Here is a 25,509-nt window from a genome sequence, read left to right as displayed (position 1 = left end):
GTTATTAGCTGAACACTGAGCACTAATTCGTGTAGTTCACAGGATCCTCATTCGGAGTTGCAGCCATCTGGCAGTATGAATCTCTCAAATCCAGAGTCCAAAGCTACTTCAATGATCTGCGATTGGAATGGTTGGAAAAACATCAACCACCTAAAGCAGGCGACATCAGGAAGCAGGTAAATGGTTCGCAAAACTTCCGCTACTTTTCATTTTTTTTTGCTTTTTCCAGCTTCTATTAAGTTGCAGGCTACTGATTATTAAGTTTACATCTTGGCTTTTATTTCCTGGGTGTGGGGTAATAAGCCGACAGTAAAGTCACGAGGAGGAGGGGAGGCAGATCGATACTGCCACTTTCATAGGCCTAGGAGCACGCCACTGCATGGTCACCCTCTCGACCAGTGAATACTGCTTGTGTGCAGTTGATTGGTATACTTTTCAAGTGACAGTAAGGTGTAATTTGGATCAGCACTCTGCTAACTCAGTGAGCTGAGGCACATTGACCAGAATAACCCAAATTAGTGCCAGCTGGCTTGGCGAGAGAAATGCCATTTGTTCCCTTTGGCCAGACAGAGGAAACTTAACCAGAGTGCTCACTCCTGCTAGCCATCCAGCAATCTCCGAATGAAAGTGCTTCTGTGGAAATACTGGGACAAGCTAGGCTATAAAAGCTACCAAGCTCAAATAGCTTATTGTGTTTCAGTACAGAGTTTCACTCACAATTCTAGTCATGAGTAAGTATATGTATTTTAATAACTGTATAGGAAATCGATGGTCACTTAAACGGGGGAGAGGGAGGATCCACTGTAATGTGATTAGAAATTGTGCTCCACAAGCAACATGTTTCGAGGTCACTGCAGTCAGGATGGTGCCTTTAATATGTTCAGAAAATGCTGGAAATGCTCAGCAGGTCAGGCAGCATCTGAGGAGAGAGAAACAGAGTTAACGTATCAGGTCAATGACCTTTCGCAGAGGCAGGGGAGTTCGTCACCGGGGCCAACTCGCCTGCTCTTCTTCAAATAGTGTTATGGGATCTTTAACCACCATCTGAGGGCAGACAGGGCCTCGTTTTAGCATCTCATTTGAAAGACTCCCTCAGTACTGGGCAGGAGTGTCAGCCTGGACTTTTGTGCTCAAGTGTCTGGTGTGGGACTTGAGCGGTGAGAGTGCCACCACTGAGCCACGGCTGATGGATAAGAGGTCATAGTCCGTCCTATGAACGAGCCAACCTGACCTATTTAAATCTGGCTTATCAGGATGTGCCCCAGGTCCCAGAAGCATCGTCGGTAAAATACTGTGGATTGTTTGACAGCCTGATGCAGTGACAAGTGATACTTAATTTGATTTCCTTCGTTCCTGTCAAACTTCAAAGGGTAATAGGGGAGAATACGCCCAGTTATAGAATTCTTCTGAGGCCATGTCTGGATGGCCTCACCGGCTTGTAAATGGAAAAACCGTGCATGCGCGGGAGTTTTAATGAGCCGTGCATCCCCCCCAAAAATTAGAGAGGACAATGATTCCCACAAAGTTGCTAAGGGGCGCTATCTTGTGTCCAGTTTTTCTAAGCAGATTGGCACAGGGTTCTCCTTGAATTATTTTTGATATTTGTGAGGATTAGTTATGTTTTTATGTCACTGTACATCTGCTATATTATTATATATCAGGGCTCTATTGATAGTGGATGTGTGCCGGAGATCTACAGAGTGGCCAATGTAGTAACCATTTTTAAAAAGGGAGACCGAGCCAATGCAGGTAATTACAGGCCAGATAGTTTATCAGTCGCAGGGAACATTTGAAGGATGACATTTACACATGGCTAGATAAAGAGAAAATGTCAGAAGTAGACCGCATGGATTTCAACAGGGAAGGTCATGTTTCACAAATCTAGAATTCATCATTATAGGTAGTCCCTTGAAATCGAGGAAGACTTGCTTCCACTTTAAAAGTGAGTTCTCAGATGCCTGTACAGTCCAATACAGTCTCTGTAACAGGTAGGGCAGACAGTAGATGAAGGAAAGGGTGGGTCGGGAGCCTGGTTTGCCGCACGCTGCTTGCGCTTGGTTTCTGTATGCTCTCGGCGATGAGATTCGAGGTGCTCAGCGCCCTCCCAGATGCCCTTCCTCCGCTTTGGGTGGTCTTGGGCCAGGGATTCCCAAGTGCCGGTGGGGATGTTACACTTTATCAAGGATGCTTTGAGGGTGTTCTTGAAGCGTTTCCTATGCCCACCTGGGGCTCGCTTGCTGTGTAGGCGTTCCGAGTAGAGCACTTGCTTTGGGAGACTCTTGTTGGGCATGCGGCAAGTGCTCTAGAATTCATTGAGGAAGTAACAGACATGGTAGATGGGGGAAATGCAGTGGATATAGTGTACGTAGACTTTAGGAAAGCCTTTACAAAATATCACCAAGAAGGTTAAGGGGTGTGGAATTGAGAGGGAGCTGGACAGAGTAAACCACAAGAGTAAGAGCTGGACAGTTTTTCCATAGTGGTTGGGATTGGGTTGTGGTGTCGCACCAGCTGGGGCCGCTTCTGTTCTTTGCGTATTGAAGGATTTGGGGGAATCTGCTGAACAGTGGCCCAAGGAATTCAGTGCCAGTAAGTGTGGGGGTGATACATTTTGGTAAAAGGAAACAGGAGTAATTATACTCTGAATGGAAGTAAGTTCAATTCTGTGGATGATCAGAGCTTCGAAGTACTAATTCACAGGTCATAAAAGACAACCTCTCAGATTGATTAAGGCCAATTTTAACAAAAAAACTAATGGCATTCTAGGTTTAATCATAATAGATATAGAACATTAAAGCCACAAGGTAATGATGAGCTTTTGTAAAACCTTAAGACCTCAGTTAGAGCACTGTGTGCAGTATTGAGCCCCACGCCATAGGAGGGATATTCACACCGTACAATACATACAACACAGATTCCCTAGGGCACTGCCTAGTATGAGAAAATACAAATATGAAGAAAGACTTGAAAGTTGAGTCTTTTTTTCATTAGAACAATGCAGACTATAGGATGATATAATAGATGTGTTTAAAATAATGCAAGGATGGGACAGGGTAGATAGACTCCCAGTAGTTGAGGAGTTGAGTACAAGGGCCTACAGGTACAAGATGACATGTAACAGATTAGAACAGAGGGCAGTGGAAACTTCTTTACATGGAGACTGACATTCACTTCCAGGGGTAGTGGTTGAGGCAGAAACTATGTCAACATTCAAGTTTAGATTGGATAGATGGGTGAAGGAAATGGGATAAACAGAGTGAGTAAATTTGATGAATATTTATTTGCATGGGGGTTAAATTCTAACATGGACTGATTGAACTTTGTTGCTTGTGTTCGCCTTGTAACTTCTGTGTATTTATTTTATACAGCTTATCTGTTAATAAATCTGTTCAGTAGATTACAGCCTGCACCATGGTCTGATAGAAAGTTTATTCTCCAGCTTCCCGAAGTTAATTAACAGGGTTTTCTGTTCAAACCCACTGACTGACTACATTATCAGATAGTGGCTGTATATAGGTTCTTGCAGAGCAAGGGCTTGCTAACAGAGTGGCCTTTATTGCTGAGCACAAGGTAAGTATCTGGGATAAAAGGCTAAAAATGTGCCAATTCCAGAATTGGACAGTCGGAATAGACTCTGATAGCTCCCAACATCAACCAGCGGACGAGCAATACTGTCAAGTCTCACATGCAAAAGAGATTCAGTGTTGTAGAGTCATCACTGCTGTGGCACTGTACCTCAGCAGTGTTGCCACATCTAGATGAGAAGATAGATAGACAAGATACCACTTTTATGTCACAGGACAACAGTACACAATGGGTACCAGCTGTATATTCGTGTATGTTTCCAGTAGGATGAAGGTGACAGTGTGTTTCTCCTGAGGTGGGGGAGGGATTGTCTCTCTTTTATTGAACCAGGAACAGTATAACAATATATATTCTATCCAAAAAAAATCATAGATCTTAGGGATGAATTAAAATAAAAAATGTTACTGAGGAAAATAGAAACTTTCCAAACTTACTGCTTAATATCTCCTTTGTTGGCTTTATATCCATGTTTTCCCTTGTGAAGCACCTTGGGACATTTTTCTATATTAAAGAAGTGTTGGGGTACGAGTGGAATGAGTTTTAACGGGAAAGTGTGGGTACAACATAGGTGAGCTTCGTTGGGAGAGTTAATGTTCGAGAGGGATGAGCTTTGATGAGAGAGTTGGGGCACTGGAGGGATGTGCTTTGGTGGGAGAACTTTGTTATTAGAGGGATGGACTTCAATGACCGTGTATGATTCACCATACAAGGATTTGCTCTCGGATATTTCAAAACCAATTGTTGTGTTTCAGGTGAACCAGTGGTGGAACAGCCTTACTGAGGGCCAGCGGACCATCACAGGTGTGTGTTAAATGCAATGGACGCTCATGGGAAAGCTGAGAGAAAGTGGAGAAGAATACTGGGGGACAACTGTCCACCTCCGCCATCTCCGCTACAATGCTGAAACTTACTTCAAGGGTTTTTCTGTATACATCTTGTAACAGGACCATTTTGAGGTCTTAGTGGTATCCCCTTAAGTCAAAGATTTGGATGAGCGGTATTGAGGGCTCCTTCAACTGCTCCAAAAAGATGTTTGTAACAAAGTATAGAGGTCAAATTTCTGCTGGCTGTTTTTGTTTAACAGTAGCAGTAAATGCTTTTTCAATCCCAACAGTCCATTATCCCGCTGTCACATTCCATTGTGATGAGGCTTGTTTGGCATTGCAACGTACTGCTGAGGAGAATCACGGTTAATTATATCTTCTTGCACTGTGCCATTGATACTACAGGGTGGTGCTGTTTGATACAAAACTATCAGCAGTTGGCCTTTATTCTTTAAAAAAAACATTTGGGGGTAGTTTTTAGTTTGTGCGACAGTGTAGATCGGCCGAAATTGGATCGGCCATCTGTTGTACATCTTCCCGATTTTTATTTCCAAATGAAAATATTAGCTGATCCCATATTGACGCTGAAGACCATAAGCTGCACAACAGTTTATGATCTGAACAGTCGAGGCCAAAGTCAAAATTACCTCCCATTGGGCTTTGAAGATGTGATGTCTTCTGATGCTCTCCTTCATATCTTACAACCACATGACCTATCAACCTTTCACCCTGAGACTGCAGGAATCCCCTGCTAGTTTCACACTCTGCTCATACTGAGTGTCCCACAGTTTCCCTGCTGTTGGGCCCTTAACTTCCTATGTTCTCCCAAACTTAGTGTCATGTCTCCCTGCTCTTAGATCTGTGCCATGACTCTACTCACTTACACAGACCTGCTTTAGATCTGCTCCCACCTGATACAAGCCCGTCTAATTTATTTCCCCCCCATACCTGGCTTCCATCGGCTCTCTTTCCCCCCCCCCCCCCTCCAGGGACCGACCCCTCTGATGAGGTGCTTAGCGAGTCCAGAGAACCTGTGTCACATTGAGGGGATTGAGGTGGGAATCTCTGGGTCTGGGATTTACAGCCGTGTGTGTTCAGATCATAAACTCTTGTGCAGCTTATGGTCTTCTGCATCTAAACACTTCCCTTATACGGTAATTTAAAAATAAATTACTACAAGTAATTTATTTTTAATTGTTACTTTTGGCTCCAGCCATCTGATGCAAGCTGCAAAGTGCAGGAAGTCAGCCTGTGCCCTGCACGCTCAATTTTTGTTTTCCTTGCTCCATTTGCTGTCAGTATTCTGTCCTCCACCCCCTTCTCTCCCGAAGGCTTTCACTCCTGAACGGGCTACAGATGTACTGTTCACCAGGTGTCTTCTGTTACCTTGCTCAAGTGGTCATTCCTTTCATCTGAGCCAGTTAGCATCAGCTTGCTGGGTGAAGCCTCGCTGCTGATTCTAATCCTACTCTCACCCAACATCTGCACTTGCGGACTTTGATGCATGAGTACCGGGATTACGATCCGGAGCGGATACCCTTGCTGATATTTCTTCCCCCATTCTCTTCTCCCTCCCCCCACATTGACGGGCTGAGGCCAATTGTAGAACTTCAACCGCCACCTCAGCTGAATCGAGTTAACTCAGTCTTGACCAGAGGTGCCCCTGAGACCTTCCTGCGCTCTTTCAGCTACCTAACCCTCCACCTGGAAACCCCATTAGTAGTAGACTTTAATGTCTCCGTACATTTTTCTTTGAGGCTGGAAACTGCTATCACAATAAAAACTCCTGCCTGAGAGATAGAACTAACGAACTTTTATTTAAATAGAGCCTTAATGCATCCTCTGGAAATCCCAAAGGGCTTCACAGCCTGTAGATTATTTTTGATGAGCAGCGTTTGTTAAATTTGCAAGTAGCAGGATCCAACAGACAGCAAATTAGATCAATGAGCAGTTAAAAACAGATGATGCTGGAAACACACACAGTAGGTCAGTCAGCATCTGTGGAGAGAACAGACAAGATAATGTTTCAGGTGTGGACCCTTCTTGACAGCTGAAAAATATTCAAATGCACTCACTGTTGTGGAGCTGTCCATTAACTGCTCCTGCATCAATTGCACTTACTGCTGTAGGTCTGTCCATTGATTGCTCCGATATTGATTGCACTCCCTGCTTGTCTGTCCATCGATCACTCTGTCATCCATTCTACTCCCTGCTGCCGGTCCGATCGCTCGGCATTGCTTGTGCTCACTGCTGTGGCTTAGCCTGTTGATCACCTTGGCATTGATTGTACTCACTGCTGTGGATCTGTCCGTCGAGTGTTCTGGCATCAGTTGAGCTCACTGTTGTGGATTTATCCAGTGATCACCCCCTGGCATCGATTACATTGACTGCTGTGTTACTCTAAATGTGTAATGATTCTCCTGGTAATATGGGGTGCCTGTTGTATTTGGGTGTGGGTATAAGTGACATGTGCTGCAGAAACAAAAATGATGGATAGTGCGATGCATGATGCCACCAAAACATTACCATCTTGCTGCAAAGCTGCCACCTGTATTTAGGCAGGTCTGGCAGAAGTGATGCCAGAGGTGAGGTTATGGCCGTACAAATGGGCATAGATCTCATAGGACGAGTCCCTGACCAATGTTTCGCTTTGCCTGGCTGAGTAACGGCAGAAAACAGGCGATAACCTAAAGGAAAATCCCATCTCCTTTTGGCCGATGCTGACAGACCTTCTGTTTTTGGTGTTTATAGTTTAGGGTGCCTCTGCTCTGATTCGCTATTACAAAATGTTAAATCAGTGTTGTGAAAGTTTGGGAATGGAGATCTAAGCACTCAACATTCTTGGTTCTCAGTAGCTGCCTTACATATTGTGGAAACTGTTAAAACTACCCGCCAACACGCGCATCTTGGATGCCATTTACTGATTATTGTGCTCGGCAATTAAATCATTTCACAGTCTTAAGTTTTTCTGTTCTTTTGCAGGGATTATAGCGGCCAATGCGTTAGTGTTCTGTTTGTGGAGAGTTCCTTCAATGCAGCGGTCCATGGTGAAATATTTCACCTCAAATCCTGCTTCCAGTAAGTATGACAAATCTTCTTCCGGATTTATAGTTTATATCCATCAGGATTTACAGGCATTTCCAATGTGCTTTCCGAGCTGTCTTCTGGGATTCTTTGCATGCTTTGAGCTTCCCTTTGTAGCTTTTAAAAGACACATTTTCTGTCTGATACTTTTATATTTTATCTAAATATATAATGCTGACAATTCTAATATGAAGAAGGGATAGACCAATGAATCCAGGCCTGACTTAAGCGACCACAATCTCTTGCTGCTGCCTGTGCGGGTTCTATATGAAATTAATTTGAAGCAATTTTAACCAAATTCCTGGTGGGTGTGGACCCACAATTGTGGCATTCTGACTTGGAGGGCCAAGAATTGTAGCTGTTCTGAACCTGTCCAGGGAGTGTTTGATGGGACAGTATTGGGGGAGTTTTACTCTGTATCTAACCCGTGCTGTATCTGAGCTGGGAGTGTTTGATGGGACAGTGTAGAGGGAGCTTTATTATGCACCTGGTTCATGCTGTATCTGACCTGAAACACTTGATGGGACTGTGTAGAAGGGCATTGCTCTCTAATCTATACTGTGCTGATCTGGGCATTCTTAATGCTGATATTGAGTACTCAAGGCCTATCTGTTTATCTATGCATATTTGCATTTCAGAAGATACTAGAATTGAGTTGCAGGGCTGTGTAGTTACTACAATCCAGTGTGTTGCATTTGTCAAATAGAAGGCTCGTGCATTCATTCCAGGCTTCACTGATTATTTTTCTTTCCATTTAAAGCATTTATTCTGCACTTTCATATCCGTATCCAGGAAGGGAGAGAACAATGATGTTTGCCTCAGACAAGAACCTTGCTGGAATTTGGGGGAGGGAGCGGAGGGGCACTCATTTGTTGCAAACTGCCAGGTCCCCACAGAGCTGTGACACAGGCCTGAAATCTGATTTTCTGGCTGTTGATACAAAGAGCGAACCACCTGGATCAAAAGTAGTGCAGTGGTTTCAAACAACATCTCCTTCAAAGAAAATGTATTTTTAAATTTGAGGATCTTTTTAAAAATAAGTTTATAACTGGTCTACCACTGAGGCACTTGCACTGGGACCAGTAGCTGCTGTTCATGTTTCAGTCAGGTTGCGCTTGGTTTGGAATATCAGGATAATTCTTTAATTCTGCTGCCTCGGAGAGAGCAACCTTGTGCTGTAGTTATAGGGTACATGAATCTTGATGCTCAAGTTACAGTGTAACTGTACCCTGATGCTGAAGTTACAGTGTACCAGAAGTTAGTATAGCTGGAATCTGATGCTCAAGATTTACGATACCCTAATACCGAATTTATAGTGTAATGACTCCAAGATGCTGTAATTGCATCTTGATGTTGAAGTTACAGTGTAACTACATGCTAATGCTGAATATCTAGGCCCGAATTTTGCGGTCAGCGGCAAATGAACGGCGCTCACCATACATTATGCTTACAGCTGCCCGTAGGCTTTTGCCGTGAAGTGATTATCTGCATGAACATTTTCGGGAGGGGTGGGGGTTGTAGGGAAGGGAAGGAGGAGGAGGAGGAGGGAAGGGAAGTGGGGGGGGGGGAGGGGGGAAGGGAGGGAAGGGGAGAGGGGAGAAACGGGGAAGAGATAGACGGCGGAGAACGAGGTGGGGGGGGTGAGACAAAGAGAGAGAGAGACTGGGGAGATCGGAGAGGGGGGCAGAGAGGTAGAGATGGGAGGGGGGAGTGAAGAGATTGGAGAAAGGAAAATGGGAGAGAGAGTGGGGATTGGAGGGGTGGGGGAAGAGAGAGGGGGAGATTTGAGGAAGAGAGGATATCAGGAACTCGGTGGGGGTAAAAAGTGCATAGTGAGAATGGGGGAAGAACGTTTTCCAATTCTAAAGGGGGGGTTGAGAGCGAGAATGTGATCCAGAAAACGTCACAAATTCAGAAGTCACGACACTCACTATTCACTTCATACCCAATAAATCTGTTAGCAATCAGTGACCCACACACAGTGCCCCCATCTATGGCGAGGGGCACTTGGGGGGAGAAGGTCATGAATCCGTGGGGAGAAGCTTGGGCAGGGGAAGGTGGTCAGGAACCCGGGGAGGGGGAGGAGTGCAGTGGGGGAAGAAGGTCAGGAACTTGGGGGGTGGGGGCAGGAACTTTTTTAGGGTTGTGGGAAAAGGTCTTAACTTGTGAGAGTGTTCTCTTCTGTTCTATCAATATCTCAAATTACAATTTGCAAAGACTACTAGGTGTGTCTTATCCTCCAAGGGGACCAATCAGCAATCGGGCCGTGTCATCTAGGGGGCCCAATCTGATCTTTAGGTGTTATAAATAAACACATCCCTTTTGCCAGCAACCTATGGTAATTAGAGAGCCTTTTCAGCATGGCACCTTCTACAGGGGATCTGTGACCTGTGTGAACAGGGTGTCTCTTCAACCAGTCAGATTGAAGAATCCTTTCCTGAGCCATGCAGGGGCCGAAATTGCCCTCCGCTCCAAACGAGGCGCACCTTTCGAAATGAATGATTGATTAATTTCCACCCCAGAGAAGAGAGGGATTTTGCCTTCTGTTTGTTTGAGTTTCAGTTGGGGTGGTGTTTCGGGCAGCTGCGGGGCGGGAGCAGGGCGGAAGGCGGATGGTGTCATCAGCGCCGTGCTGAGTATGTCAGCGCGACGAGGATGTGTCGCGTCACGCTGATGCTTGCAACGTCCCTCCAATTAAAGGGGAGGGCCGCTGCGAGCTCTGCAGCCACTTTAGTGGCGCCCACTGGACCACCAGGGAGGGCTTCGGCTTGGCCAGTGGTCCGGCACCAAAGAGAGGTGCAGGCAGCCCGGCCGAACTCCGTGGCCGCCATTGTCGGGCCGACTTCAGAGTTGGTCGACAATTAAAATAAAATGGTGGCCACGGCGGAGCACCCAGCCATTAGCAGTTTCCCGTTGGGAAAAACTGTCGGTGGCAACGGCCGGTGGGCACGCCACTCCCACGGGGCAGAAACGGGTCGCCGTCGGCCCGCGCCCGACAGGGCGGCAGCACGAGTGGGACGGAAACCTGTTTCCACTTCCCCCGCCTGGGGGCAATTTCTGATGGGTTGGCCCATCCGCTTGTCCCCAGTGGGAAAGGCCTTACCGCCATGGACCTTGTGGAGGGAGGCAATTTTGGCCCCGCAGAGTCTAAACCAGGAACTATAAGTTAAAATATTTAATTCAATGTAAAATCATGTACAAAAAGCAAAATAAAGAGAGGCAGAGAAAGATGGGATTAAGAGGGAACGATAAAAGAGACAAAGAAAAAGTTTTTAAAAATTATTTCACACTTATAAAAGTTAATTTTCATGCCAGAGAGATTGTTTGGTAGTACTTTCAGATTTCCCTGTTTAACTGTGGATGCTGGAAGTTACTGTCAGATTTACACATAGCAACGGTGAGTGCTGATAGCCTCTCCTTTATTTTAACCGCAAAATCCCTGAAGGTAGCAGGCCAGGTAGATAAGGTGGTTACGAAGCCATATGGCATACTTGCCTTTATTAGTAGAGGCATGGAATGCAAGAGCAAGAAGGTTATGCTTGAACTGATTAGGCCGCAGCTGGAGTACTGCATGCAGTTCTGGTCACCACATTACAGGAAAGGTGTGATTTGCACTGGAAAGGGTGCAGAGGAGATTTACAGGAATGTTGCCTGGACTGGAGAATTTTGGCTGAGGAAAGATTGGAAATGCTGAGTTTGTTTTCGTTGGAACAGAGGAGGCTAAGAAGAGACCTGATTTGAGATGTATAAAATTATGAGGGGCCTGGATAGAGTGGATAGGAAGGACCTGTTTCCCTTGGCAGAGGGGTCAACAACCAGAGTGCATAGATTTAAAGTAATTGAGGGGAGCTTTAAAGGAGATATGAGGAGAAATTTCTTCACCCAGAGGGTGGTGGGGGTCTGGAACTCACTGCCTGAAAGGATGGTAGATGCAGAAACCTTCACCACATTTAAAAGATACTTGGATGTGCACTTAAAGTGCTGTAACCTACAAGAGCTGGAAAATGGGAGTCGGCTGGATAGCTCTTGGTCGGCCGACGCGGACTCGATGGGCCAAAATGGCCTCCTTCCGTGCTGTAAATTTCTATGATTCTATAATGTTACTACATCCTAATGGTGAAGTTACAGTGTAACTGCACTCTGAAACTGAAGTTTTAATATGTGTGGTTACTGACTCCTCCATTTGTGCTGCAAGTATTGGTGGATCATTTTGTTACTCTCTGCATTTTTGATCGGGGGAGTGTAATTGCAGATATTTTCAGCCCAGGACTCCGTGACTTGTGCTTTGTAACACTGGTTTCACGTTGACTAATGAGGTGATAATGCTGCCATCACTCTGTGCCTCCTTAGATTGGAAATCCCTTCTGTGGAGAACACCAATATAACCCTGAATCACATTGCTTTGCTGGCACTCCATTCTGCTTAGCCACAATATTTAGGACTGTTTAAGGACGGGCAGTCCTTGCATGGGAATGCTTGTAACTCATGGGCAGTTTTATTTCTTGTTTTCAGAGACTTTGTGCTTACCCATGGTCCTGTCGACCTTCAGCCACTATTCGTTCTTTCACATGGCAGCAAACATGTACGTCCTGTGGAGCTTCTCCTCCAGCATCGTGTCACTTCTCGGGCAGGAGCAGTTTGTGGCCGTCTACTTATCAGCAGGTAACACAATTTCTTTTGATTAGAGGTAGAATTTAAGGAACTGCACTTTATTTAAAATATATATTCTCCCCGTACAATTTATATTTGTGTAAGTGAAGCATTCATTGTGAAGCACTGGGCATGAATGAATTAGATTCGGAGACAAGACGATGAGCCTTTATTTCAACTGTCAGATTATAGGAAGGCGAAAAAATATGTACCACAGTATATTTGGATCTTGGAGAAACAAGTGAGGAAAATTCAGAACGGCAAAGACACAAGAGACACAAGAAATGGCTAGCAGTGAGAGATGAATCGGCTATTGGCCTTTTTTTCTATCCTGTCCACGATTGTGACATGTTGAAAGAGCCTCCCCAGAGATGGTAGCAGGATCCAAGTCTTGGATGAACTTTATAGAATTAATTTACAGAATATTAAGGATAAAAAAGTGTTTAGCACACAAGGTGAAACCAAAACTTCAGCATCATTAATGCGTTTGAGTTCGAAGGAGACAGTGAGAACCAGAGTACCAATAAATGAAAAAGGACTTGAAGTGGAGCTGACTGAGGTAAGAGATGGGGCAGAGGGGAGAGAAAACCCGTGCCTTGAGGAAATCCTGAGTTAATGGAGGTGGGGGTGAATAACTAGGGGGAGCCATCAACCATAAGAGGTAGAGGCATGTGAGAGGAAGCTACATAGCCCTGAATAGAGCTTTGTGAAAGACCATATAATGGCACATTGTTTAGAAGTGCATGGTGGCAGATCTTGAAAAGGGATTTGAAGATGTCCAAGATCATGACGAGTCAAAGTATTTTGATTAATGAGTATATTTTCTTGAGGACAAGGTTGACCGGGGTAAGAATGGCTTGAGACATAAGGGGTAGGAATAATATTCCAAGGCACACATCTTGAGAATAATAGAAAAGGTACCATCAGGATTATTGGTGTCTAGAAAGCAGATGATTTGACAGATAACACAGAGCTAAGACTTGATGTCAGCCATCACAGTATAACAGAGTAGAGCGTGTTATGTACCAAGATCTGTGAGTCAAACAGGGGAGGGGTGGGTATGGAACCTGCCATATGGCTAGCATAACATCAGCAACTTATTGATTCAGAAAGAAGGATCAGGAGAGTGAACACAGTTGTTAGACGAGGGAAAAGCAGCAGAAATGCTCCAATGTCTGACTTACAGCGCTAAATAAAATGGTCTTTAATTTTAGATTGTGATTTGTTGCAAGATATCTGCAAGCAGAAAATCGAAGACATTGACCAGAGAGCCCAGTGATGAGGCGACACAGTGTATGAGTTAGAGGTGGAGGTCAGGGATAGATACTATTTTATCCTTGGATGCTCTAATAATGACTCCACGAGGTTGTACTTGAACTGTAGTGACCTTAGTCCTTTATTTGTTCATTCCAGAGTGAGGATCTCATCTGGTGGCCTGCCTTTTATACTGGGCCAGGCACACCTGTACAGGTAACCTACAAGTCTCCCACTACTGTGCCCTCTGGTGGCACATCTGGTGATAGTACAAACAGTAGCCATGTAGGATACATGACAGATAGTGTGCTGGTGAGGCAGGTGAGGGGTCAGATACAGTGTGCTGGTGAGGGAGATGAGGGGACAGATACAGTGTTAGTGGGGGAGGTGAGGGGACAGATACAGTGTGTTTGTGGGGGAGGTCCGGGGACAGATACAGTGTGTTTATGGGGGAGATAAGGGGACAGATACAGTGTGTTAGTGGGGGAGGTGAGGGATCAAATACAGTGTGTTAGTGGGGGAGGTGAGGGGTCAGATACAGTGTGTGTGGGGGAGGTGAGGGGTCAGATACAGTGTGTTAGTGGGGGAGGTGAGGGATCAGATACAGTGTGTTAGTGGGGGAGGTGAGGGATCAGATACAGTGTGTTGGGGGAGGTGAGGGGACAGATACAGTGTGTTAATGAGGGAGGTGAGGGGTCAGATACAGTGTGTTAGTGGGGGAGGTGAGGGGTCAGATACAGTGTGTGTGGGGGAGGTGAGGGGACAGATACAGTGTGTGTGGGGAAGGTGAGGGGACAGATACAGTGTGTTAGTGGGGGAGGTGAGGGGACAGATACAGTGTGTTAGTGGGGGAGGTGAGGGGTCAGATACAGTGTGTGTGGGGGAGGTGAGGGGACAGATACAGTGTGTTAGTGGGGGAGGTGAGGGGACAGATACAGTGTGTTAGTGGGGGAGGTGAGGGAGCAGATACAGTGTGTTAATGGGGGAGGTGAGGGGTCAGATTCAGTGTGTGTGGGGGAGGTGAGGGGACAGATACAGTGTGTTAGTGGGGGAGGTGAGGGGACGGATACAGTGTGTTAGTGGGGGAGGTGAGGGGACAGATTCAGTGTTAGTGGGTGAGGTGAGGGGACAGATACAGTGTGCTGGTGAGGGAGATGAGGGGACAGATACAGTGTTAGTGGGGGAGGTGAGGGGACAGATACAGTGTGTTTGTGGGGGAGGTCCGGGGACAGATACAGTGTGTTTGTGGGGGAGATAAGGGGACAGATACAGTGTGTTAGTGGGGGAGGTGAGGGATCAAATACAGTGTGTTAGTGGGGGAGGTGAGGGGTCAGATACAGTGTGTGTGGGGGAGGTGAGGGGTCAGATACAGTGTGTTAGTGGGGGAGATAAGGGGACAGATACAGTGTGTTAGTGGGGGAGGTGAGGGATCAGATACAGTGTGTTGGGGGAGGTGAGGGGACAGATACAGTGTGTTAATGAGGGAGGTGAGGGGTCAGATACAGTGTGTTAGTGGGGGAGGTGAGGGGTCAGATACAGTGTGTGTGGGGGAGGTGAGGGGACAGATACAGTGTGTTAGTGGGGGAGGTGAGGGGACAGATACAGTGTGTGTGGGGGAGGTGAGGGGACAGATACAGTGTGTTAGTGGGGGAGGTGAGGGGACAGATACAGTGTGTTAGTGGGGGAGGTGAGGGAGCAGATTCAGTGTGTGTGGGGGAGGTGAGGGGACAGATACAGTGTGTGTGGGGGAGGTGAGGGGACAGATACAGTGTGTTAGTGGGGGAGGTGAGGGGACAGATACAGTGTGTTAGTGGGGGAGGTGAGGGGTCAGATTCAGTGTGTGTGGGGGAGGTGAGGGGTCAGATTCAGTGTGTGTGGGGGAGGTGAGGGGACAGATACAGTGTGTGTGGGGGAGGTGAGGGGACAGATACAGTGTGTTAGTGGGGGAGGTGAGGGGACAGATACAGTGTGTTAGTGGGGGAGGTGAGGGGTCAGATTCAGTGTGTGTGGGGGAGGTGAGGGGACAGATACAGTGTGTTAGTGGGGGAGGTGAGGGGACAGATACAGTGTGTGTGGGGGAGGTTGTCGCTCGTACCTTCACTTCCTTTGTCAAAGACACAGAGGTTGATTGTACCATCATCATTTCTACCCTGCATAAGATTGAAAAGCTTAGTAAAGTGCAGCAGTGACATTGGGATCTCGCTGGTCTGTGGTTCAGCTCCATATTATTGATTTACTGAGTCTGTAGAGGGCTGTAGAGTTATATTTTTGTAAGATGATTTGAATCACTCTAACATTTCTAGCAACTTCAGCTCTGATATTTTTCTTTGAGTATTTGTTCTTTTCCTCTGTTATATGTCCCTGTATAATAGCTGGTGATAATGCTCTTTGCCTTCTGCCTCTTGTGTTTCTCTAGGTGTTATCTCCACCTTTGCCAGTTATGTCTATAAAACTGCCACTGGCCGGTTAGGGGCGTCGCTTGGAGCTGTAAGTGTGCTGTAAATTTTGGCAGATTTTAAATTGTTTTAAAAAGTTTTGTTGTGAGGTATATAAAGTTGTGAGAGCTGCAACTGTGCAGTCATGTTCAGTAGTGAGAAGTATGTAATAACACCATTCCCTGTATTGGAAAGGTATTGAGTGAAACATGGAAAATCTCGAGGCTGGAAAAGACCATAGACCCATCCAGTCCACCTTCCTGCTGTCCTAATAGTAATAACCAGCCATGTGTTTCTCTTCAATATACTTGTCCAATTTGACCATGAAGATGTCTAAGTTACTGGCCCCTGCAGCTTTTCTTGGTAAACTTTTCCGAAAATCCCCCACCTTCTCGGTGCAGTAATGCTTTTTATGTCCTACTTGTTTCTACTGCTTTTCAGCATATACCCCGTGTCCCCCTTGTTCTTCTGTCCTGTACCAAATCAAATAGCCCTGACTAAATCCTCTACATATTGATCTTACTTCAGTCATGTTTCAGCGCTGATGCCACCGCCCCCGCCCCCCGCAGTTTTTACCTCTCCAATGATGAGGACAGACACAGAATTAGAACTCATATGTTTTCTATAGTTCCTAATTATGCCTCGATTTTATTTCTAATAGCTGAAGTGCTCTTGCAGAGAGCCGGCACAGGCGCGACGGGCCAAATGGCCGCCTCCTGTGCTGTAACCATTCTATTCTAACCTTCCGTTGCACATATTGTCACTGCTGCCTAAATTATCAAGGTATGGTCCATTCTCTTAGTTTGTGCATCCCCATGAAATCTGCCTCCCAAACTTTAAAAGCTTAATGCTCCTGCTACTCATTCCTTTTCCTTCGGTGAAACTTATGACCCTATGATCACTGTTGCTCAACTGTTCTACTGCTCCTCCATGCTGCCAGTGTTTTTGAATCACATAGATTCAGTTAGAGGGATTCACATCCATGGTTCTCAATACAGTGCAGAAGGATCTTCAGCTAGGGACAAGATCCCTAGCTTGAACTTTTCCCCTTGTGTGCAGAAATTTAAATGCTGAGTTCTCTGATTTGTTATGTTAAAGGCAGTATATAAATGTAAGTTGTTGTGACATGCTGAAACAGCACTCCCAAAGCTTGTGTTAAAGGCTTTGGACATGCACCCAGTGTACATTCCCTATCACTTTCAACAAGCTCCCCGTTGGAGTGGAACTAAACTATAGAACCAATGGGAACCTGTTCAACCTACGTCGTCTCCAGGATAGATCCAAGGTCATCCCAGCCTCTGTCATCGAACTACAGTACGCAGACGATGCTTGCGTCTGCGCATATTCAGAGGCTGAACTCCAAGCCATTGTCAACACCTTCACCGAGGCATACAAAGGTCCTTCATCAACCTGACCCTGCCACACAGCACTGCCCCCCCCGGTCATCAGAATTCACGGCTTGGCCTTGGACAACGTGGACCATTTTCCATACCTTGGGAGTCTACTATCAGCAAGGGCAGACATCGATGACGAGGTCCAACCAGTGTGCCAGCGCAACCTTCGGTCACCTGGGGAAGAGTGTTTGAAGACCAGGACCTCAAATCTTGCACCAAGCTTATGGTCTACAGGGCAGTAGTGATACCCACCCTCCTATATGGCTCAGAGACATGGACTATATACAACAGACATCTCAAGGCGCTGGAGAAATACTACCAGCACTGCCTCCGTAAAATCCTGCAAATCCCCTGGGAGGACAGATGTATCAACGTCTGTGTTCTCGCTCAGGCCAACATCCCTAGCATCAAAGCACTGATCATACTCGACCAGCTCTGTTGGGCGGGCCACGTCGTCTGAATGACTGACACGAGACTCCCTGAACAAGTGCTCTACTCGGAACTCCTACATGGCAAGCAAGCCCCAGGTGGACAGAGGAAACGCTTCAAGGACTCCCTAAAAGCCTCCTTGATAAAGTGTATAAATGTGAGGTTATCCACTTTGGTGGTAAAAACAGAGAGACAGACTATTATCTGAATGGTGACAGATTAGGAAAAGGGGAGGTGCAATGAGACCTGGGTGTCATGGTACATCAGTCATTGAAGATTGACATGCAAGTACAGCAGGCGGTTAAGAAGGCAAATGGCATGTTGGCCTTCATAGCGAGGGGATTTGAGTACAGGGGCAGGGAGGTGTTACTACAGTTGTACAGGGCCTTGGTGAGGCCACACCTGGAGTATTGTGTACGGTTTTGGTGTCCTAACTTGAGGAAGGACATTCTTGCTATTGAGGGAGTGCAGCGAAGGTTCACCAGACTGATTCCTGGGATGGCGGGACTGACATATCAAGAAAGACTGGATCAACTGGGCTTGTATTCACTGGAGTTCAGAAGAATGAGAGGGGATCTCATAGAAACGTTTAAAATTCTGACGGGTTTAGACAGGTTAGATGCAGGAAGAATGTTTCCAATGTTGGGGAAGTCCAGAACCAGGGGTCACAGTCTAAGGATAAGGGGTAAGCCATTTAGGACCGAGATGAGGAGAAACTTCTTCACCCAGAGAGTGGTGAACCTGTGGAATTCTCTACCACAGAAAGTTGTTGAGGCCAATTCACTAAATATATTCAAAAAGGAGCTGGATGTAGTCCTTACTACTAGGGGAATCGAGGGGTATGGCGAGAAAGCAGGAATGGGGTACTGAAGTTGCATGTTCATCCATGAACTCATTGAATGGCGGTGCAGGCTCGAAGGACCGAATGGCCTACTCCTGCACCTATTTTCTATGTTTCTATGTAACATCGCCACTGGCACCTAGGAATCTCTGGCCCAAGACCACCCAAAGTGGAGGAAGAGCATCCGGGAGGGCGCTGAGCACCTCGAGTCTCATCGCCGAGAGTATGCAGAAATCAAGCACAGACCAGGCTCCCCACCCACCCACCCTTTCCTTCAACCACTGTCTGCCCCACCTGTTAGAGACTGTAACTCCCGCATTGGACTGTACAGCCACCTGAGAACTCACTTTTAGAGCAGAAGCAAGTCTTCCTCAATTCGCGGGACTGCCTATGATGATAAAGGCTTTGGACGTGCCCAGTGTACATTCTCCTGGTGCAGTATGGCAACACCCAGGATAGTTTACATCACACTGCCTATAGCCTATTTTGATATCCAGATAGTGACCATTTTTAACCTACTTTTCTGCCTTCTCCTCACTCCAGTCCGGTGCAATAATGGCTATCCTTGCTGCAGTCTGCTCCAAAATGCCTGAAGCGAAGCTGGCCATCATCCTGCTGCCCATGTTCACCTTCACAGCCAGCAATGTAAGTGTTAGCTGCGCTCTCTAGGTATGATGCAATTTAATTACTGTCTGGAAAAGCGGGTTGTATCCATCTGGCTATTCGCATCCTGTCACCTACAATAAAGGAGAATAATGTAATTGACTCATTCGCCGATAAATCTCTTTGTTATTAGGTCTTGCGATGTGACTGACACTGAAGTCACCATTTATTGCCTAATAGCATTCAGAGTCGCATAGAATCATAGAAATTTACAACACGGAAGGAGACCATTTTGACCCATCATATCCGCGCCGGCCAACAAAGAGCTATCCAGCCTAATCCCACTTTCCAGCTCTTGGTCCTTGGCCCTGTAGGTTACGGCACTTCAGATGCACATCCAAGTACTTTTTAAATGTGGTGAGGGTTTCCATCTCTACCACCCTTTCAGGCAGTGAGTTCCAGACTCCCACCACCCTCTGGTGAACAGATTTCCCCTCTAATCCCCTCTAAACCTTCCACCAATTACTTTAAATCTATGCCTCCTGGTTGTTGACCCCTCTGCTAAAGGAAATAGATCTTTCCTATTCACTCTATCTAGGCCCTTCATAATTTCATACATCTCAATAAGGTCTCCCCTCCGCTTCCTCTGTTCCAGAGAAAAAAAAACCCCAGCTTATCCAATCTTTCCTCATAGCTAAAATTCTCCAGTTCAGGCAACATCCCCATAAATATTCTCCATACCTTCTCTAGTGCAATCATATCCTTCCTATAATGTGGTGACCAGAACTGCACGCAGTACTCTAACTGTGGCCTAACTAGCATTTTATACAGTTCAAGCATAACTTCCCTGCTCTTGTATTCTATGCCTCGGTTAATAAAGGCAAGTATTCTGTATGCCTTCTTAACCACCTTATCTAGCTGGCCTGCTACCTTCAGGGATCTGTGGACTTGCAATCCAAGGTCCCTTTGTTCCTCTACATCTAGGCTAAACCTGGTAGAAGTGACAGGGGCCCTTACCTGAAGGGCATTAGTGAAGCAGTGGAGTATTTGCGACAATCCAATAAATTTCATGGTCTTTTTTCTAGATTTATTGAATTCAATTTCTCAAGTTCACATGGTGGGATTCGAACTCGTGACCTCTGGGTTGCTAGGCTGCAGTAGTATAACTGCTAGGCTGCTGTAGCATAAAAGTATTCATACTGCATATCTATATACTATTTATACTTTTTTGGGTGTAAGTAAAATTAATAGCCATGCATATGAGTCATGTGGAACAGTCATGAGAGCCATTTAAAGTAGAACTGTGTTCAGCGAGATTTGCTGTACCCAGCAGAATGTTGTCTCAAAACTGCTCAGTGTATTTAAAAAAAAACATTTCTATATGTATTAGAAAATAACACAGATTTGATCTGTGTCAGCTGTGGCTCAGTGGGTCGCACACTCGCCTGAGTCAGAAGGTTATGGTTCAAGTTCCACTCCAGGAACTTGAGCACATAAATCTAGGCTGACACTCCAGTGCAGTGCTGAGAGAGTGCTGCACTGTTGGAGGTGCCGTCTCTCGGATGAGATGTTAAACCGAGGCCCCGTCTGCTCTCAAGTGGACGCAAAAGACCCCATGGCACTATTTCGAAGAAGAGCAGGGGAGTTATCCCTGGTGTCCTGGGCAATATTTATCCCTCAATCAACATAACAAAGAGCAAATTATCTGGTTATTATCACATTGCTGTTTGTGGGAGTTTGCTGTGCGCAAATTGGCTGCCACATTTCCCACATTACAACACTGACTGCACTCCAAAAGTACTTCATTGGATGTAAAGCGCTTTGAGACGTCCGGTGGTTGTGAAAGGCGCTATATAAATGCTATTTTTTCTTTCCGATGACTTCATCACTTTTATCTGAACCTCAAGATATGCCACTGACCTAGCACTTCTCTCAATGTCTTGCCCTAAATATAAGATGCACTAACATTTATGGATAGCTTGTTTCAGTTAGCACTTTGATCTAAGGTATAACTATGAGCAGCTGGTGTGGGTATTTGCAGCAGTGTTTTCAGCTGGTTTTGTCTGTTGCAGGCTCTGAAAGCGATTATTGCCATGGATACGGTCGGCCTGATTCTGCAGTGGAGGTTTTTCGACCATGCAGCTCACTTGGGTGGTGCACTTTTCGGAATGTGAGTCTGGGGTCCTTTCAGTGTCATCAACTATTTTCTTTTAATCTGTGTTAAGAATCTAGTGGGCACATCACCGTGTCTGTCTGTGTCATGATGATGTAGTGAAAAGTCTCTCCAGGTGACCTGGGCATCATGACTTCAAAAGACAATGATTGGGAGAAATGATCAGTTGTTAATCTACAGACCAATGTTGTAATCTATTAGAGGGTAATTAGTGAATTATTAATCAAGTAAAATATACTTCTGGGGGTCATCCAACTGTGGTCTATGAGTGGTCAGACAAAAGAAGATGACTTAAGGGTGAAGAATGATGACAAGAATGAGCTGAGAGAATTACAGAAGGAACAAAGGGCGAACAAGAAAGTAATAAGGACAAAGAGGGAGTATTGGGGAAAAAACTTGCTTATAGTATTGATAAGTACCTCAAGAAAAAGAGTGGGAAATATGGATGTAGACCAGTTTAAAGACAAACTTAGGCTTGACAGAGAATTGGGGTTTAGAGGAAGTGTTGGATCTTCACGTATGAGAAGGAGCGTGTGATCGCAGAAATACAAGGAAAACGAGAGATCAGTAAAGGGGAAAAACTTACAAAACAGTTGGAAAGAACAAAATAATGAGATTGAAGCCAAACAGATCTCCACGGCCAGATGGTTTCCACTCAAGGATATTAAAAGAAGTAGAAAGAAATTGGAAATGTGTTGGTTATAATCTTCCAATGCTCACTGGATTAAGGATAGCACCAGAGAACTGAAAGTTGAAAAAGAACATAAGAAATAGGAGCAGGAGTAGGCCATTTGGCCCTTTGAGCCTGCTCCGCCATTCAATAAGATCATGGCTGATCTGATCATGGACTCAGCTCCACTTCCCTACCCGCCGCCCATAACCCTTTATTCCCTTATCGCTCAAAAATCTGTCTATCTCCACCTTAAATATATTTAATGACCCAGCCTCCACAGCTCTCTGGGGAGAGAATTCCACAAATTTACAACCCCCTGAGAGAAGAAATTCCTCCTCATTTCAGTTTTAAATGGACGGCCCTTTATTCTGAGACTATGTCCCCTAGTTTCCCCTATGAGTGGAAATATCCTTTCTGCATCCACCTTGTTGAGCCCTCTCATTATCTTATATGTTTCGATAAAATCACCTCTCATTCTTCTGAACTGCAATGAGTATAGGCCCAACCTACTCAACCTATCTTCATAATCAACCCCCTCATCTCCGGAATCAACCTAGTGAACCTTCTCTGAACAACCTCCAATGTAACTATATCCTTAAATACGAGACCAAAAGTGCGCAGTAATCCAGTTGTGGCCTCACCAATACCCTGTACAGTTGTAGCAGGACTTCTCTGCTTTTATATTCTATCCCCCTTGCAATAAAGGCCAACATTCCATTTGCCTTCCTGATTACTTGCTGCACCTGCATACTAACTTTTTGTGTTCCATACACCAGGACCCCCAGTTCCCTCTGTACTGCAGCACTCTGTACTACACCAGTGTGACATTTTACCACTTCCCACTGTCCATCCTGAAGTGGCATTGACGGTTTAATACTGAATTAGAGGTGGTTTTGTGCTGTGGGGTCAAAGGAAGTAGGAACTGAATTGAGACTCCCAAGCTCATCCATCTCGTGTCTGGGCTGGATTTGACCCCAGATTCTAGAGGTGAAAGGCCACACGTCAGTTCACATTCCCCGCCCCCACCCCCCCACCCCACTGCCAATCTCAAAAGAGCACAGGTATCCACTGTATTTTGGCTCTGATGTATTTTACAAAATACAGAGCTTTTTGAAACTAAAGAAGTGATTTGCATGGTGGTGTGATGTGAAACCTAGCAGGATGCCATTTTATTCCCCTGCAGCTAATTAATGAAAGTAGCTCATTTGTTCGCCTGACTGAATGATTTACCTAGCCAACTAATCCCAGTTATCATCTCCGATAATTGGAATAATTCCCATTACAGCTGGTTTACTTTAAAATCATAAATTTTTTCAGTGTAAATAACAAAAATTTAACATTTATGATTTAACTGAAATGTCCTTACACACACCCCATCCGCGTCCCCGTACAGTTGCTGAGAGATCCCAGAAATTAGTGTCTCTGGTAAATAGTTTGAAGTGGCATTCTCGCTTGTGGGATTGGCATTTGCTTCATTAAAATAACTCTCTCCTTTTTCTTCTTCCAGTTGGTATATCTTTTACGGCCACGAGCTGATTTGGAAGAACAGAGAGCCTCTGGTAAAGGTGTGGCATGACATTAGGACTAAGGGTCCTGGGAATGGAGGAAATGGCCCCTCCTAGGCAAGAAGTTGCATTTTTTTAGAAAAAAAAATGATATCCTGAACTATTTTGGAGGGACAGAGGCAATAATCAAGCAAACTGAGCCCCGGCAAAGGCAGGAGTTTACAGCAAGACCCCGAATTCATATAAAGCTTCAAACTGCAGCAAATTTTTAGCTACTGAAGGAGTGTATTTAGACTATTTACAGAGCAGAACTGTACAGTGAGAAGTAAACAAACGTTGAGAAGAAAAGGTTCTGGCCAGACATTTACCTCCCCCACCCCCCCACAAACAAAATTGAAACCTGTTTCACATCAACTGTTGGAACAAAAAACAGTCAGTTGCTCGAAGCGTTTTAGAATTTGCCATTATCATTTACGTTTGCAATCTGTTCCTGTTCAGGTTAAATGCCATAATGTGTGATGTTGTAGAAACACTTCCAGCAGTTCACTCCCATTCCCTATCTGTAGGATGGATTACCAATAAAAACTAAACTAATTGAAGCATTTAAAAAAAAAAAAAAAAATTTTTTTTGGATCAGCCAAGTGTATCCGACGTGTGCAAATCCAACACATGTTTTAGAAACTTCAAAGAGAACGATTGAGAAATCTACACAGTTGGTGTTCGTTTGCCTGATATGGAATGCAAAGGGATACACCCTATTTACTCAAGCTCAGAGATCCTGGGCCAAGGATTGTAGGGAGCCCAATTTGCACAGAGTGGGTACTGCTGGAATTTAACCCATGCAGCTTCCCACTGCTTGCCAAGCCAGGTCCTCCCTACCTGTTAGGCCATTGCATTGCAGGATTCTCTGGGGCCAAATGGGAAGAATATCAGCCCCAATGACAGACTTAAAGGTTGGAAATATTGAGGTATTCATATTTGATTATTGCTTAGTGATCAGCTATGAAGGCTTATACTTTGCTGCGATTATGGTTTTAAGTCTGAGACTCCCTTTTCCTGCCATGGCCTATTCATGGTTAGTTGCCAGATTGAGCAAGTGAGCAGCCTGCTCTTGGGCACATGCCTGTATGTGCAAAGGATGGGCTGGATTTCTCAATGACTCTGTGCAGGAGAATGACAGACTTGTGTTCCCCCACTTTGAGAGGGGGTCCAATGCACCGTGCCTCCCCCACCATGTTGCATTTTAAATAGAAAAAGTTCAATGAACTCTGATGCAAATAAACTGCTCAACTTTAACTCCAGTGCTGAAATATTTGGATGCTCAGAATGTAATAACTGAATGTTATCTGCTGCAGATGACGTGGCGTTTCTTTAGATTTACTAATCAGTAAAGGGACTACTCCATCCCACGTTCAGCCATCTTACTTATCTCACCATATTACAAGAAAGAATACATCCGAGTCAGCACAGCTCCAAAAAGGCTACCCTATGTTTTCAAGGTCTCAAATGCTGCATTGCTTTGTGTGCACTACTCAGATTACATCAGCGCCAAGCGTCCATCTAAATCAATTGGATTCATTAATATCATCTCCATATTTTATTTGGCATGTCTTCATATAAAAGCTGGAACGGAAAAGAGCAAAGAAAAAACAGGTTGCTTTTCAGGTTACTAAGAGCAATTTTCCTTATAGAAGCAGCCATCAGATGGCTGAAAGTTGAGCCTGGAGTTCCTTTGAAACACTATCTGTTCTTGTCATTTCGTTGGCTTTGCACAAGGAACCTGTATTTCAAGCAGGTGAATCTGGGGTTTCTGTATACATTGTATATTGGCACAGGCTTTTTTCTTTGAAAAAAGTTGGTGATGGGGTAAAATAGGAAGGGCTGCTGGAGCATGCAAAGTACAATCTAATAATGAAAATGAAGAAACTGAAGTATTCATTTCATAATTTTTAGGACAGAGATACATTGGTCCCTGAATTTGAGCTCTGCAAATCCTGGAATTTGTATTTTCCCCCCATTGTCTTTCTCCTAGTTTATGCTCAATCTAGCAAAGCTAATT

The 25,509-nt window shown here is 45.2% G+C and overlaps 1 protein-coding gene across 2 annotated transcripts in view; it reads left to right on the top strand.

The window, feature by feature from the left end:
- LOC139265832 (presenilin-associated rhomboid-like protein, mitochondrial) overlaps nt 1-24,746 on the top strand; it is a 33,231-nt gene extending 8,485 nt beyond the window's left edge. Inside the window, exons 3-10 of one of the 2 annotated variants that reach the window (XM_070883308.1) lie at nt 36-176; nt 4,338-4,386; nt 7,392-7,487; nt 12,006-12,155; nt 15,814-15,884; nt 19,040-19,141; nt 21,172-21,269; nt 23,453-24,746. In XM_070883308.1, coding sequence (XP_070739409.1) covers nt 36-176; nt 4,338-4,386; nt 7,392-7,487; nt 12,006-12,155; nt 15,814-15,884; nt 19,040-19,141; nt 21,172-21,269; nt 23,453-23,567 — 822 coding nt within the window. In that variant the 3' untranslated portion in view covers nt 23,568-24,746. The remainder of the gene's footprint in view (nt 1-35; nt 177-4,337; nt 4,387-7,391; nt 7,488-12,005; nt 12,156-15,813; nt 15,885-19,039; nt 19,142-21,171; nt 21,270-23,452) is intronic. The other variant, XM_070883307.1, reaches the window with a different exon arrangement.
- Nucleotides 24,747-25,509: the final 763 nt, after the last annotated feature.

The sequence above is a fragment of the Pristiophorus japonicus genome, chromosome 6 (genome assembly GCF_044704955.1).
Source record: "Pristiophorus japonicus isolate sPriJap1 chromosome 6, sPriJap1.hap1, whole genome shotgun sequence".
Taxonomy (NCBI): domain Eukaryota; kingdom Metazoa; phylum Chordata; class Chondrichthyes; family Pristiophoridae; genus Pristiophorus; species Pristiophorus japonicus.
This window is presented reverse-complemented; position numbering and strand designations above follow the sequence as displayed.